Here is a 15,965-nt window from a genome sequence, read left to right on the forward strand (position 1 = left end):
CTAAAAAATTCTCTTAAGAGTAAATCAACATTATAGAAACCAATAGATTGGACCACCTATGGAGGTCTTCCAATTGAAACCAATGGTTCAGACTAAAAATTGTTGGTTTTGTATAGGGCCATGTGAATGTGCTTGGGCTCACAAAAGACACAAAAAGAAAAAACGAAAAAAATAATGAAAATTAAAAATTCATAACCCTAAATCTAAACCTCAAACCGTCCCATTGCTATTTAATGAGGGTTGAGTGTTCATCTTCAATCAACGTCAAGCTTTTGTTGTTTTGGAGTTGTTGGTTCGATATATCAAAATTCAAATTTGGAGTCTTTAATTGAAGCACTTGTGAAGGTTACTTGGGTAGATCCTGTAACATTCACAAGAAATTAATTGCCAAAGGGACAAAATAGCCTATCGATCCCCATAGGCTATAGTCCTCCATAAAGGGGAAAAACCCAAAATACCCAATGTTTGGGTGAGTTTTGGGGCAGTTACGCAAACAAATCCAAAATTGGGGTCTAGAGTAAAGTTTACTCAATCAATTAAGAAGAGATCCCTCTAGGAAATCTATAAATATAAGAAGGTTGAATTCATATTGGGGTCCCTCTAGGAAATCTATAAATATAAGAAGGTTGAATTCATATTGGGGTATCATTGATTGGATTATCTCTTTGTGTTTTTGAGTTTGAGGCTCTAAGGGTTTTATGACCCGTTTCTTCTTTGTCAATTTCAGTGGTGAAAGATTCCACGCTAGTTGACACTTTTCTATCATTTCTCTCTCTATAATGGTCACAAGAATATTATTTGGAAAAATCAAAGAAATTTTGTTGGTTCTTGATCCTTGTTTGGCACTGGAATCCCATCTAGAAAGGCAGCAAAATCTCTGTTTATGGTGTAGGATTAAGAAGCAAAGAAGTAGTTTTGTGCAAGGATCGTGCCAGAGCATCCTGATGTTGTTCAGATTGTCTAAGATAAGAACAATCTAAACAAACGAATCTTGGATTATTTGTGAAAACTCATCTGCAGCAGAACCCGAGTCCACCTGGGCAAGAACACAAGTTTTGGTCAATGGCAAAGACAGACTATTGGAAGATAAAACAATAGTGAGATTCCTAGCAGTTTCCTAGTCAAACAAGGATTTCTGGGCCGCTCCGCGACAGACAGGAAGGATTTTTAGGCCCCCCCCCTCTATGGCTGTCAAGATGGATTTCTTCATGCTGCCGCCCCCCCGACTTTGTTGCAAATATGACGAATTTTTGGCCAGTGCAATTTCATCTAGAGGGCACGCAAATTTCTGGGAGAGACCAACACGGAGGTATATGAATTGTTCTGTGATTAATTCTAAGACAGATCAATGTTTTTGAGGCCTTAAACCTTGCGAAGTTAACTTTGGGCAGAGGAGAAACTCTTCATATAAGGAGCAACGAAGTTTTTTCTATGATTAAACTCTATGGGAAGATCATTGCATGGGCAACATGCCCCCATGAAACTAGTCGCAAATCCTTGAAATAAACGGATTCCTAAAATCGATTATGGGCAGGACGAAGCTAGTCAAATTGAATGGATTCTTCCTGAAGTTCCATTAGACGTCCAAGTTATTGAAGCTAAGCTGGGAGGGTTTCCTAAGATTCGATTCCACAGACCCGAAGCCCTATAAGATTATGACAAAGTGCAATTGGGTTTCCCCCATTATTTTGTCTTCTAAATGACCTAGAACGAATTTTGGGGTAGGCTCGAGTATCTCTGTTGGCGATCGAACTTGTGACTTCTCTAGCAAATCGAGTTTGTGATCCAGGTTCAATCTGTGGTGTACAGTAGATTACTTCTGTAGTTCGGATCCTATACCAGAGGAGAAATTAGAACAGAAGGTCAGATTGGATTATAAAGGGAAGGTCGAAACTATTTTAGGTCAGAACTGGTACATTAAGTAGGACCAGCATCAAAAATTATATAGAACAATATTTAATCTTCTTTGGCTAGGGTTTGTTGTACTATAATTTGGATTTGTTGATCACTGTGGAATTAGGATCATCGTGTTGTGTGCATCTATAAGAATTGATCTAATATGAATAATTTGGTTATGTGAAGTGGACTATTGGATATGCATTGTACTGATTCAATCTAGTGAATTTGGGTATTGGATTTAAGAGATCTGTGGTTTGTATCTTTTGACTCAGTTACCGGAGAATCCACAGTATGAACATTTTTATGCCAACGTTTCAAATCCCAACTGGGATCCATCATCAGGGCTTATGAATGATGATAAAAGAAGAGCCGCTTAGGAGGAAATAAATAATAATAAGGAAATAAATTTTAAGATCAGCATATTTATTATTGATTTATTTATTAATTAATAATTCATTCAATTATTTATTTTTATTTTTATTTTATTTTTGAGTATTATATATTAATTTTTACAGGTGAGAAAGTAAATTAATTTAAAAACAGAAACTAAATGGTAAAATAATAGGTTATTTAATATATGATAATAATATAATAAAATTTTTATTTTATTTTATTTTGTTTTATTTAATTTTTATTCTATTTATTCAATTATTTACTTATGATTCTAGTCGGGCAATGTTTATTTATTTAAATTTATTTATATTAATATATAATAGAATTTTTAGGATTAGAGAAATAAGAATATTGTATCAATATTTAAAGTTATTTGATTTAAAATTAATAATAATTAATGAATTAATTAATTGTTATAAATTAATAAATATATTAAAATAATCAATATTAATAAATGTTAATAAACAATATTAATAAAGTTAATAGATATTAATAGGGTATTCTTTTGTTAAGCTTATTGTGTCAAGAACGCATTGATTGTTTGAATTTAACTATTGCAATTGAAAGGGAAAATTTTTATTGAAACCCTAGCACCCTAGGGCACAATTACCCTAGCCCACCACAGTGGGTGAAACTGGCCACAAATCCCTGAAATAGACAGATACCTAAAATCAATTCTAGGAAAACAAAGCTAGTCAAATTGAACGGATTCTCCCGGAAGTTCCATAAAACGTTTGAGTCACTGAACTTGGCGAGGAGGGTTTCCTGAGATTCGGTTCCACTAACCCGGAGACCAAAAAGGTTCTGATGAAGTGCAATCGAGTTTCCCCCATTATTCTATGGCTCCCAAAGCACCTAGATTGAATTCTGGGGTAGGCCAAAGTATCTCTATTGGCGATCGAACTTGTGACTTCTATAGCAAATCGAGTTTGTGATCCAAGTTCAATATGTGGTGTACAAGAGATTGCTCTTGCAGTTCGGATCCTCTATAGGAGGAGAAAACAGAACAAAGGGTCGGATTGGATAATAGAGGGAAGGTTGAGGCTGTTTTAGGCTGGAACTCGTACATTAAGTAGGATCAGCATCCAAAATTATATAGAATAGTATCTTATGTTCTCTAGTAAGGGTTTGTTGTACTTGAATTTGGGTTTCTTGATCATCGTGGAATGAGGATCATCGTGTTGTCTGTATCTATAAGAATTGATCTGATATGAATCATTTGGTTATGTGAAGTGGACTATTCGATATGTATTGCACTGATTTAATCTAGTGAATGTTGGTATCCTTCTGTTAAGCTTATTGTGTGAAGAACACATTGATTGTTTGCATTTAACTATTGCAATTGAAAGGGAAAAATTTTATTGAAACCCTAATACCCTAGGGCACAATTACCCTAGCCACTACAGTGATATCAGAGCAGAAATCTTGTCATGCTGGTTGGTAATTAAAAATGGAACCACCGGAAGCAATTTTTTGGCAAGAGTCTTGGAGAAAGCTAGAAGAGAAGCAAGCAGAGACTTTGAGGAAGATGGAAGAGCAGCAAGCAAAAAATATCAACAGGCTGCAGGAATGGAACTGAAAATTAGAAGAATTTAACAAAATGCCACAACATCTAAGAAAAATAAAATGGAATGATTTCTGGAATAGTGGCAAGAAAAACAAATCAAGCGATGCCAATCGGAAGCCCAAGCATGAAAGGCAAGGTGAAGCAAAGACAAAAGCATGGATAGCCCAAGCATGAAAGGCAAGGTGAAGCAAAGACAAAAGCATGGATATGGATGTATCCCCCTAAAGAGAAGGTAAGCGATCAACAAGAATTATTTGAAAGAAATGAAGATAGTGGTTGTGATGGATTTGTCCAATCGCCAACTGAAAGATGGAATGCCAACTTTAGTTGCCACAGCTAGTGTACCCCTTGATTGTGAAAATGGAAACTATCTTGACAGTGAAAGTGATACAGTTGGCAGTGAATCTTCTGTTGGATCAGAAGATGGGCCACTGAATGGAGAAAAACATCAAGAAAATCTTGATAATGAATTTCTGAACTTGGGCTCTAATCTGGATGACAAGACTACTGAAAGGGACAAGGAACATTCAGTTTTAGAAGATTTTTATAAGAATTCTTGTGAGCAAGAGTCTGGTGGAGAGCTTCAACAAGAGGAACCTATTGATGAAGATACATGTGGAGGAACCTATCTGATGATATTGCCTCACGAGTGAATACTAATCATACACTACCAGATCCTCTATACACTCCAAATTCAGGTAAAAGCTATAAAAATCTAAATCAACTGAACCAGGCCTTAGCAGAACGTGTTATTTCGGATCTGCGGAATGATATTATCCTTGGAAATGATCATAAAGGGGCGTGATTTTATGAAAGGTGAATTTAGGGAAAGTATTATGATTGCACGGATCCTAAGTTGCCCTCTCCATCTGCTAAAGAAGAATTGCAATCATTAGAAAAAATGAATGCAAATCCTTTGCGCAATAATGGTGATGCATTGAAGGAATGGAAAGAGAGAGAAGATATCAGATACCAAATCTCAAGATGAAAGGGAAGCACTGCTATGCTAGGCGTGCATATTCAAAAGGTGGATGACACTGCCTCATTGAAGGCTCCTGAATGGCAATTTGATTCGCATCATGATTCTCAGCTTGAAGATTTGCATCATGTAGGTTACTTAAGTCCCAAGGACAAAACTTGTTTGAATAAGCTGGAAATTCCTACAATAGTTACTGCTGTAGAGGGTTAGGGAATAGATAACTATCCCAGACAGGCATCAGAGAATGTGAATGTGAATCTTCTCAAAAAGGACGAAGGCTAGTTCTGACTCAACGAATATACACCATAGTAATAACCCATGTCATTTAGTGACCTGGTACAAATCTGCACAAGATTTTTCCAGCACAACTCATACAGCAACAATTCTTATTTGTCTTGATGATAACCAGAGAAGCTCTAACTTTGTTTTGAATGAGGTGAGTGCTCTGCCATTGTTTGAGACTTCGGATTCCTTGAAGTACCCAGAAGAGGTACCTCCCAAGGTAAATGACAATGGGTTGTCCATTTTGGGGGCAGCTGTTTTTCTAAATTTAGGCTTAGATGAAAATCCTTGCCAGTCTGCTATCAAATTGAATCACTCTCATCCCCAGATTGACAGTTCAAAAAATGATAGTAAAGGACATGCACCATACATTGGTACTGACAATTGTTGCTCTTCTACAGATTATTCCACATCTTGTGGAATTGTGAAACAATCTTCACCAAAAATTGGTGCCAATCTTACCCTTGGGCTTCCCACGGAAATTGTAGAAGATTTGCCAGGGGATCACAATAATGCTAAAGTTAATAATGAAGATGTTTCTGCAGTGGATGAGTTTCCAGTGTTTGAGAAAATCCCACACCACAAAGAAGTTGATATAAAACTTTCTGTAGTTGAGACTGTAGTATGTACTTGAGGCTGTTGAGATGCCCTCTGTGGAAAACCTCAAAGAAGTTGATATAAAACATTATGTAGTTGAGACTGTACTTGAGGCTGTTGAGATGCCCTCTGTGGAAAACCTTCTACTAAAACAAGATGAAACAGATGACATATGAGCAGTATCTCAAGTTTTGGAACCTGACAATATTGTTACATATCTAGACAAGAATGAAGAAATTGAGAAGCAAGACCTTGATCAGTCTCGACCTGAAAGCGAGGCATCAATCTGTTGTCTTAATATTGATTTGTTGATTCCAGATGATTATTTGGGCCATAAAAATGCAGGTAAAAAGGACCTTGTTAATCAAATAGGCACTGCAAAGAACTACATGCATTTTTCTGATATTTCTATGCCTTTAAGGCACACTACTGTTACCACGAGGACAGAAAGGTGCTAGAAGATTTCCCATCCAAGTTAAGAAGATTAAACATGAGCCCTTAAAACAGAAAAAGGAAGGTGACAAGAAAGAACAAGTGTCCAAGTTTTCAAGTGTCGCTGCTCCAACTGGTTTACTTGCTAAGCTGAATCTATGGGTCAGCGATGTGTGAAATAGGAAACAGGTTCATTCTATCCTAAAGGCTGTTGTTGGATCTGATACATTAACTGCTTACCAGGACAGTAAGGAAAACTTTCGACAACCACTTAAAACTAGAACAGAAGAGAAAATACTAGGAACAAATTATACAGTAGTGGATGTCTTCAAAGATGGTGATTCAGAGATTATGGATATGCAGCATGCTGGGAGTGATGCATTAGAGGATAGAGATGAACATCAAAATAGTGAGCCAGCCAACAGGAAATTAAAAGAAAAATTGATTTCAAATTCATGTGCTCTTGATCATTTGTTTCTAAGTTACCAGGATCCGAATTTGGATACGGATCTGCCATTTTTTTGAAAAACCAGGATCCGGAAACGGTAAGGAAACGACAAGTACATGCAAATATAAAATATTTTAAAATTTTTAAAATTTAAATTTATATAAATATAAAAATAAAAACATATGCTAATTTTTTAATATCTAATTTTTACATCCAATAAATAAATATTATATAAATAATTCCAGACTTAATATATCATTTATAAATATTAATTAGATTTATATGAAAATGAAAACCATATGTGAGTTTTTAAATATATAACTTCAATGTAATACTTTAAAAATTATTATTAATTTAATTATCTTACAATTAATGTATCATTTATAAATATTTAAACATTAATTATTAGTTAAAATATTTATATTAAACAAATCATTCTAGAAAACTTACTTTTTAAACTTGAAAAGAAACTTTAAAATTGATTAAAATAAAAAGTTACTTTTTAAACTTTAAAATATCCAAAGAAAATGAGTAGATTATAATGTTCACGTCACTGATTTAAAGCTTATAATATGGTCATAAAAATAATAAATTACGGCGGCCAACTCCCTAGATTAGTTAATTTTTAAACTTTAAAATATCCAAATAAAAATGGGTAGATTATAATGTTCACATAACTGCTTTAAAGTTTATAATTTAAAGCTTATATGGTCATAAAAATAATAAATTGTGGCGGCCAACTCCCTAGATTATTTTGGTAGACGTTGATTCATTAATTCATTGACCCTGATTCATTATATTCCCAGACGCTGATTCATTATTATAGCGGATGTTGATTCGTTCATTGACAAGCGAATGGACAGTTGGATTTCCATTTTTGGAATTTTGTGCTAGTGTTTACCACAGATTTGTGCATTGACGTTGACGGTTTTCTACCCTTAGAAGTTGGGCGGATCTCTGCGGATCCAGATCCGAATCCGATCTGGGGATCCAACGATTAGGCCTGACGGATCCAGTAACATAGATTTGTTTGACATTGTAGACAAGCCTGATGATGCAAAACCTTAATGAGGAAGGAATTGAGCACCTAGCTGCCATAGAAGATTTTATCCCACCTGTAGAGTGTAGTAGGGATTGGTTGAGTAAAACAAATTGTTGGAGAACGGTGTAACTTGCCTGTGCTCGAGCACAAGCAACGTCAGGAAGTGGGGACTGTAATGTTCCCAGGAAATTAATTGCCTATGGGACGAAATAGCCTATTGATCCCCATAGGCTATAGTCCTCCAAAAAAGGGAGAAAAAGCCAAAGTACCCACAATGTTTAGGTGAGTTTTGGGGCAGTTGGGCAAAGAAACCCAAAATTGGGGTTTGAGGTAAAGTTTACTCAATCAATTAAGAAGAAGAGACCCTTCTAGGAAATCTATAAATATAAGAGGGTTGAATTCATTTTGGGGTATCATTGATTGGATTATCTCTTTGTGTTTTTGAGCCTGAGGCTCTGAGGGTTTTAATACCCATTTCTTCTTTGTCACTTCTGGTGGTGAAAGATTCCACCCTAGTTGACAATTTTCTATCCTTTGTCTCTCGATTCTGAGCACAGGAATATTATCTGGAAAATGCAACGAAATTCCATTGGTTCTTGATCCTTGTTTGACACTGGAATCCCACCTAGAAAGGTAGCTAAATCTCATTTTGCGGCATAGGATTAGGGAGCAGCAAAGTAGTTTTGTGGACCGTGGCAGAGCATCCTGACACTGATGTGATTGTCTGAGATAAGAACAATTTGAACAAACGAGTCTTGGATTGTTTGTGAAAACTCATCTGCGGCAGACCCAGAGTCTACCTAGGCAAGAATGCAAGTTTTGATTAGAAGTAGAGACAATCAGTGGAAGATAAAACAATTGCGAGATTCCTAGCAGTTTTCTAGGCAAACGAGGATTTTTGGGACCCTCTGTGTTAATTTTAGGCAACAATAGTATGTTCTATGCTTTAGAGCAATTTTACTTCAATTTCTTTATTAGCCCAATATCAATATCCAGTTTAGCAATCACATCAACATGATAGTAAAATGCAGATAGAACATAAACATAAACAGTAGAAGACAAGCCAAGACAAGAGGACACAAGATGTGCCACCAGCCAGGGACAAACCCCAATGTAGGGAAACCCCTGATCAATTCTTCTTATAGTCTTCAATAGTACAGCAGAGAGAGAGAGTACAATTTACAAATTCTGATAATTTATGATAGCAACAAAATAGCCCTAATCAGAAAAGTCAATGTTGGTCAACAACGCAGATTTCTTCCTCAATTCAACTCCATCAAACCCAGTCAACTTCGGCCTCAAACAGCAAGTCTAATCAGCCAAAACAGTCCGAAAAAGTCCAGTCATAACTGGTCAACAAAAGTCAACCCTGCTGCCAGCCTTAGTACAGTCAACGCCAGTCAAAGCAGAGGTCAAGTTGCCTCACTTTTTGTGCCCAGATCTGCGGCCTGCTAGGAAAGAGATTCCTCACCCAAACCGAAGTCAAAACAAGTCAACGCAATCAAACAGCTTCCCAACAACTCGGTCAATGCTGGTCAACGTAGCAAACATAATTTTGTCCTTTCCTTCGCACGTGTGAGAGAGAAGACTGCCCAGAAATGTGTACCCAATCAAATGAGGAGAGGGAGAGATGTGAGAGGATGAGTGTGTCTAAATGAGGCTCAGGCATCATGAATGTATAGCAAACGTTGAGGATGAATATACGTGACTGTTGGGCTTCTGAGCCTACAAAAATCTGCTGGCCGACCTTGGACAATTTGTCCATAATCAAAATAAATTCATAACTTGATTTATACATGTCAAATTCAGATGATCTTTAGATCAATCCTACACCTCTCGAAGAGAGGAATCCAAGAAAAATATCAACTGTCATAAATAAGATAATCAATGTGAATTTTGGGCCTAGTTGCCAATTTTAACACTGCCTCTCAACTAGGGAGAATTTCATCTGCTAATCCATATGCCAGTTTGTACTATCTATGCCATCAATGCACTGCTCTGCTCTACTTTGTTGAACTATGAAGAAGAAAAAGTGATTGAGAATGTATCATATTGTTATCACTTAGGTTGTCCCTTGGCTCCTTAAGGGATACAGCCGAGGTAACCACAAACCAAACTTTGGATTGCAGGTCCTAGCCTACCTGCAATAAAAAAGGGCTCTCTTTTTAAAATTTAGCTTTGTTTTGGGGTGATTTTAGGCTAGTTATGATATGCATGAGTTTGTTTTAAGTTTGGTGGGATGGGTGATGTATTCAAACAGAGTTGGCATGCAAAGTGTAAGAAGTTCAGACCATTGGGCATGGAGTCAAGGATTATGGGCTGCTGCGTGTGTTTTCTTTGGCAAAGAAGGATTACAGAGCAAGATAGCTAAACAAGGAACAATTTCAAGTTGGAATAAGGGTGAAATGGTAGTTAGGGAATGAAAAGCAACTAAGTAGCTCTCATTATGCTAACAGAGGGAAGGTGAGTGAACATTATATAGGAGCAATCAAGGATTCCTAAACAACATTCATATATGAAGGAACTAGTGCAAATATGAGCAGAGAAGTATTCATATTCAGGACTAATTCAAAGGAAAACATAGATAAATCACAGAAATTGAGAACAGAGTACAACTAAGTAACCTCTGAACTATTCTTTCTTCCTGCAACCTAGATCATGACACATAGATGATATTACAAACATAGAAACTGAAAATAGGTAAGAAAGACTTATTGTTCCATGAAGTAGCACTAGAATTCTGTAATAAGCTCTTCAGCCATCAAATCCACACCAGACAGTTCAAAAGCAAAGCATTCCAGCAATCTTTGTTCATAAAAGTTCTCAAAATATACAGCGCAAGTCTAGAATGAGTTTATCAACGAACAACCAACCCTTATTACATAGCTCAGGATGGTATATATAAGCAAAATATCTACAAAAACAGATCTGATAGCAGATCTGGGGAACTAACTGCGTTTAACCTAATTTTTGCTGAAATAAATGCAAAAATATTTATCTAAGCTGCGCTGGAGGCAGCAGCATCAAAAATGGGGCTTTGAGGTGTCCTTTGAGCTCTGTGCTGTTCATTTGGCCATTACTGTGCTTTGGTTTATGCAGCGCTGCCCTTAGGTGGCCTTATGCGCATTAACTCTGATCTGGTGAGCCTTAAATGGGCTTTTACTGCTTCTTTGACTTGGATGGAGGCCCTTTATTGCTTATCTGCCTCGGCTTTAAGTCTTTTACTGCAAATCTCTAACTCATACTCTTTGCCGCTACTCTGATACTCTTTAATACTTAATCGGAGCCTTTTCTCCACTGCTGATACACTTTTCGCTGCAAAATCACCCTTCCATGCCACTTTATGGCGAGATTTGACTGCTGCTGCGCTTTCTGTGGCTTTTTGCGTGCTTTAGAGGTGTTTCGGCGCCTAGCCGATCAAAATACTGTCAAAACAGGAGAAATACTGAAAAATGGCGGAGGATTTTGAGGACTGGTAGCTTGTGCTGGGGACGTGCTCGCTGTTCGGAGCTAATTTGGGCTGGAGCGATCAAAAATGGATGAAGAATGACATGTTTCCCTTTGAAGATGGAGCGCGTGCGGGCGCCGAACAAAAATCATGAAGAAATAGCCTTTCTGTCTTTATAAGGCAAAAAACTACTTTATAAAGGAATTTTAATGAAAAAACAAGAGGGAACGACACTGTAGCAGAGAAAATATTAGGGCTGTTGGATCTAGCGCGGGCAGATCCAACGGTTGCGATCAAATCGCAATATCGCTATCGGCGGGGACCCGGGGGCGGGGACTATTATATATATATGGCTTGCGATATAGCGATCGCCGATATCGCATCGTCGATCGCATATCAGGGGTGGAGACTTTATATATAAGCGATGGGCGATTTGCGATAAGGGGCGATGCGATAAGATCTAGGCTGTTGATGAGGGGGGTAGATCGGACGGCTGGCACGCGATCGCAATATCGCGTCGGCGGAGGGCATGGGGTGCGGCCTTTTATATAATTGCGACAACGATAAGCAATATAGCGATGAAGGCTTGCGAGGCAATAAAACATGTATTTTGTAATAAAAACGGAGAATCGCGGTAAACTTAAGTTTTGCGGTAAAACTTAAGGTTTGCAGTAAAATGATAAAGCAGATATATATATGGGAAAAAGGGATAATGCGATAGAAAGGTTTCCCGATAGCGATATCGCTTCAGATGCGATAGCGATATCGCATTGGAGCATGATGAATGAACTGTGGGCATATATATGGGGGCATACAACACTTGACTGCTACCTCCGACAGCGATATCGCGTCGAAGGGGGGTTTAATGCAATCGGAGGAGGGTTATATGAATCGGAGAAGGGTTTTCATACTTTAGAAGGGGTTTAATGCATCGGAGGAGGGATTTTATGTAATGGAAGAAGTCCAAAGCATTGGAAAAGGGTTTTTATGAAGTAATAAGGGGTTTTATGCATTGGAAGGGGTTAAATGAGCAAAATGAGGGTTCTTACTAAGTTTCAAATAAACTTAGTAATTCCCAAGGCAATATTTATGGTTATATTTCGACCAGAGGGAGGGGATATGTATATAAGGGGGATATTTAACATATTTTTAGTAGGGGAAGGGGAAATAGATAGGGATTTACATAGTAAGTTAGAAGTTAATGTGAATTTTGATCAGAAAGCGCTAAGGATAGGAATCTTAGGCTTTAAAGGGGAAATAGGATTTTATAGAGGAAATATGAGCACTCCTAAGTAAAGCAGATCTTTACTTAGGCAAATGTTTATGGAATAGGATGATTTTTAAAGATATCAAGCTGATCTTAACATCTTTTTAGGGGAAACTAGTGCATGATTTGGGGAAAAGGAAGAAGGGGAAGTTAGTCATGCCTCGCTTGAGCTGCTCCAAGGGAAAATTGCCTTGCACTTGTGATTTGAAGTAGATTTAACACTTTGAAACACAAAATTTATCACAAGTCTTCATTCTGCAACCTCAAAACTGCCTACCCAGCCCAATGTTGCACGAAGCGGGAGCGAAGCGGAAGCGCGAAGCGCGGAAGCGTCATTTTCCAAAAATCTAGGGAGCGAAGCGTCCGCGGAAGCGTCTGCTATATATATATATATTTTTATATATTTTTTTGCATTTATACTCAAAACAAACATCCCAAATACCAAATTAATTGTAGAAGACATGAAAACATGCATATTTTTGCATAAATCAAGATAGATATGGCATCCATGATTCCATTGTAGTTACTAGTATGTACAACAATCATCTATATTCTAGCTATTACAAACATACATCAAATTTTTAAGCATATTATAAAACATAAAACATTTAAGCATATTATAAAACATAAAACATAGAGCATATTATGATTTATCTAGCAAGTGAGCAACTGTCAACATTTGTCATGTCCAAAATTCAAATAATAATGTTTACAAAATATGTCACTTGGTCACCGCCAAGCCAAAAAGGTTCAAAATTCAAATTCACAAGTCTACAAGTCTAATGAGTAATCTATAGACTATGACAAAAAGAAGTAGATTGTGAATATATCTACTAATCTCTCCTCCTTCCACCACGAATAGAACGTGATGGCGTGCCTCCACGTGGTGGCAATGAAGAAAATGGTCCCTGTGTAAGTCGTGGCACTGGAACTGATGAAGAAGAACCCCCTGCTGTTGGTGTTGAACCATGGAACCTAGGACCAGATGGGGGTGGGGGTGGTGGCATATCAACACGGTCATCATCATCCTAGAATCGCTCAAAAAATTCATGCAAAAAAAAAAAACACTAGTTAACAAAAAAATTAAAAACATGAATTAGAGAAATGCTTTATAAGGGAAAATTGGAAAATTCATACCACAATGGACATACCTGGATAAGAGCATCCTCTAATTGCTCTAGTTGCAACACTCCATCCTCCAAATTGGGCTCCTCTGGATGCTTGTCCCAAGTCAACAAGTCTTTATTAGACTTTGCATCTTCACAGTAATGGGACAACAATCGCAAGTTGTAATGAACATAAACCAAGCTCTCTGCCCGGTCTAAACTCAACCTGTTCCTTTTAACACTGTGGATGAAAGAATAAGAGCTCCAACACCTCTCTGCAGAAGAAGTGTTTACCACCTGTGATAGCACCCGCAATGCCAAACTCTGTAGAAGTGGAGTAGGCCCTCCATGCATGTTCCACCACTCAAGAGCAGAAAAATGCTCTCGATCTTCAATTGAATGCATGCTCCCAAATGGACCAGTGTTGAGCGTATAGTTGCTCACCTGTCTCCGTACCAATGCAGCCTCCTCATTATCAGGGATTAATCTACTCAATGCAGCCATATATTTTTCGTGAACCTCTTTATCTTGGTGTGGTTTTTTCCTGCTTCCCCCCCCAGGTGCTGGTTTTGAAAGCCATGATGGATGATAGTACCTAGGTGTCAAAACATATGCTAATGCATGCAATGGAACATTTAGCATATCCCATCGCTTTTCCACCTCTTCACGAATATAATTGTACAAGGTGGTATCTCTAGGCTCAACAATGTCTTTAATCTGCCCCAACATGCTATCCATTTGCTCATACACCTCCCCAATTACTGGTCGATCTGAATCTGCAAACTTGATCATGTAATAAATTGGTTTGGTGAATTGCAAAACATATTTAACCTGTGACCAAAAGTAAGTGTCAAGAACAGTGTCCTTGACTACATTAGCAGTAGCACCATCTGTACACTGGTTAATTTCATCCCATGTTTCAGCACACACCAGATTAGTTAAAGCTTGTCTCACCTTCACTAGCCGCCTAAAGGTGAGGTAATAACTAGCAAATCTTGTCTTTGCAATTTTAAGCAATTGCAACTTGGAGTAAGTGCCATAGAAGTAGTTTACCCTTGTATGCCCTGTGATGAATTTAATGAGCTGCTTCCCTTTCCTGTAAACCTCAGCAATCCACCCACATTCTTTGTGTTTCACAATATCATGCATCAAAAGGTTCAATGTGTGAACCAGGCACCCAGACCAAAAGATGTGTGGATGAGTACGCTCAATAATTTTTCCTGCTGCCTTACAATTTGCTGCATTATCTGTGATCACTTGAACCACATTATTCGGACCAACATCTTTGATTGATTTCAATAGGAGATCTGCAATGTTTTGTGCAGTTGCACTGATGGAGGAGGAGTCATGACATGCAATAAATACTGCACCCTTAGAAGAAACACCAAGAACATTTATCAAATGTTGGTTTCTAATATTTGTCCACCCATCTGATACAATGGATACCCCATAATCCACCCACTCATGTGTAAAACGTGTCAAAGCTCTTTGAACCTTAGCTTTTTCTCTTTCTAATAACACTGTTCTAGCTTTCTCATAGTTGGGGGCCTTGTACCCTTTTGGGGCTTCATTGATGGCCTTTACCATGTCATGCCAATAGGGAGAGCGAAGCACATTGAATGGTACACCGCAAGCACAAAGAAAACGGACTACCTTTCCATCCACATCATCCCTCCCAGAAACATTAAGGAAATCCCCTATTGTTTTTCTACCTCCAGAGGTTGCAGAAGTACCATGAGGAGATGGGCAACTACCAAATTTAGAGTTTGCACTTGATTCTGAATGAGTTTTTTGTTTCTTGTTTTTTTGTTGTGCAGCCATCTCTATTTTGATGTATTTTTGTCTTTGTTCACTTGAAATTTTTGGGCAAATGGCTACCCCCACAGAACCCTTTTTTTCATCACTCTCTAGCACCCCACAAAGATGCCTCCTCAGACGGGTATATGAACCCGTATATGGTTTTCCTCCATGACAATCATGAGGGCACATCCATTTGTAAGATCCACCACCCTTTCCCCCTTCAAGTTTGGTCACATAGTTCCACAAGGGATTTGATGTACCTTTCCCATCTTGTGCTTCAGTGTCCTCTTCAAGTTCATCCCCTTCCTCTTCAAACCCTTCCTCCTCATCATACATTGGGTCACTACTATTAGGACCAAGTTCATCCCCTTCCTCTTCCCCTCTATTCCTCACCCTTGCCATCATTAAAACCAAGAGTGGAATGATACATAGAAGCCAAAAGAACACCATCTTGGAATATGGATATAGGTGGTGGACAACCTGTAAATAAAGGAGCAAGTAGAAACAATGGGAAAGAGTAGGAGAGGGAGGAGAAAAATACAATTTTTTTTTCAAAAAAACAAGGGAGTTTGGGGTTTGAACTTACCTCTTTAGCTCTTGTAGATGAAGTCCTCCAAGCTCCTTCTCCTAGCTCCTCCTCCTTCTCCTAGCTCCTCCTTCTTCACTCCTCCAAGCTCTCCTCTCTTCTCCTCTCCTTTCCTCTCT

At 38.0% G+C, this 15,965-nt stretch overlaps 3 protein-coding genes across 4 annotated transcripts in view; 1 reads left to right on the top strand and 2 right to left on the bottom strand.

Annotated features, from left to right (window-relative positions):
- Positions 1 to 15,965, top strand: part of LOC149148080 (uncharacterized) — a 170,793-nt gene that overhangs the window by 55,753 nt on the left and 99,075 nt on the right. The window lies entirely within an intron of this gene.
- Positions 1 to 15,965, bottom strand: part of LOC149148081 (protein MITOFERRINLIKE 1, chloroplastic-like) — a 101,090-nt gene that overhangs the window by 52,405 nt on the left and 32,720 nt on the right. The gene's annotated exons all lie outside the window — the stretch shown is intronic.
- Positions 13,080 to 15,047, bottom strand: LOC149148082 (uncharacterized). The gene is made up of 2 exons (XM_089439042.1): positions 13,506 to 15,047; positions 13,080 to 13,382 (listed from the first exon to the last, which is right to left on the bottom strand). The coding sequence occupies exons 1-2, from the start codon at positions 15,045 to 15,047 to the stop codon at positions 13,188 to 13,190; spliced, it is 1,737 nt and encodes a 578-aa protein (XP_089295168.1). The 3' UTR covers positions 13,080 to 13,187.

Source organism: Pinus tabuliformis, chromosome 9, assembly GCF_031772625.1.
Source record: "Pinus tabuliformis cultivar Carrire ecotype Pingquan chromosome 9, CPIR1, whole genome shotgun sequence".
Lineage (NCBI taxonomy): Eukaryota > Viridiplantae > Streptophyta > Pinopsida > Pinales > Pinaceae > Pinus > Pinus tabuliformis.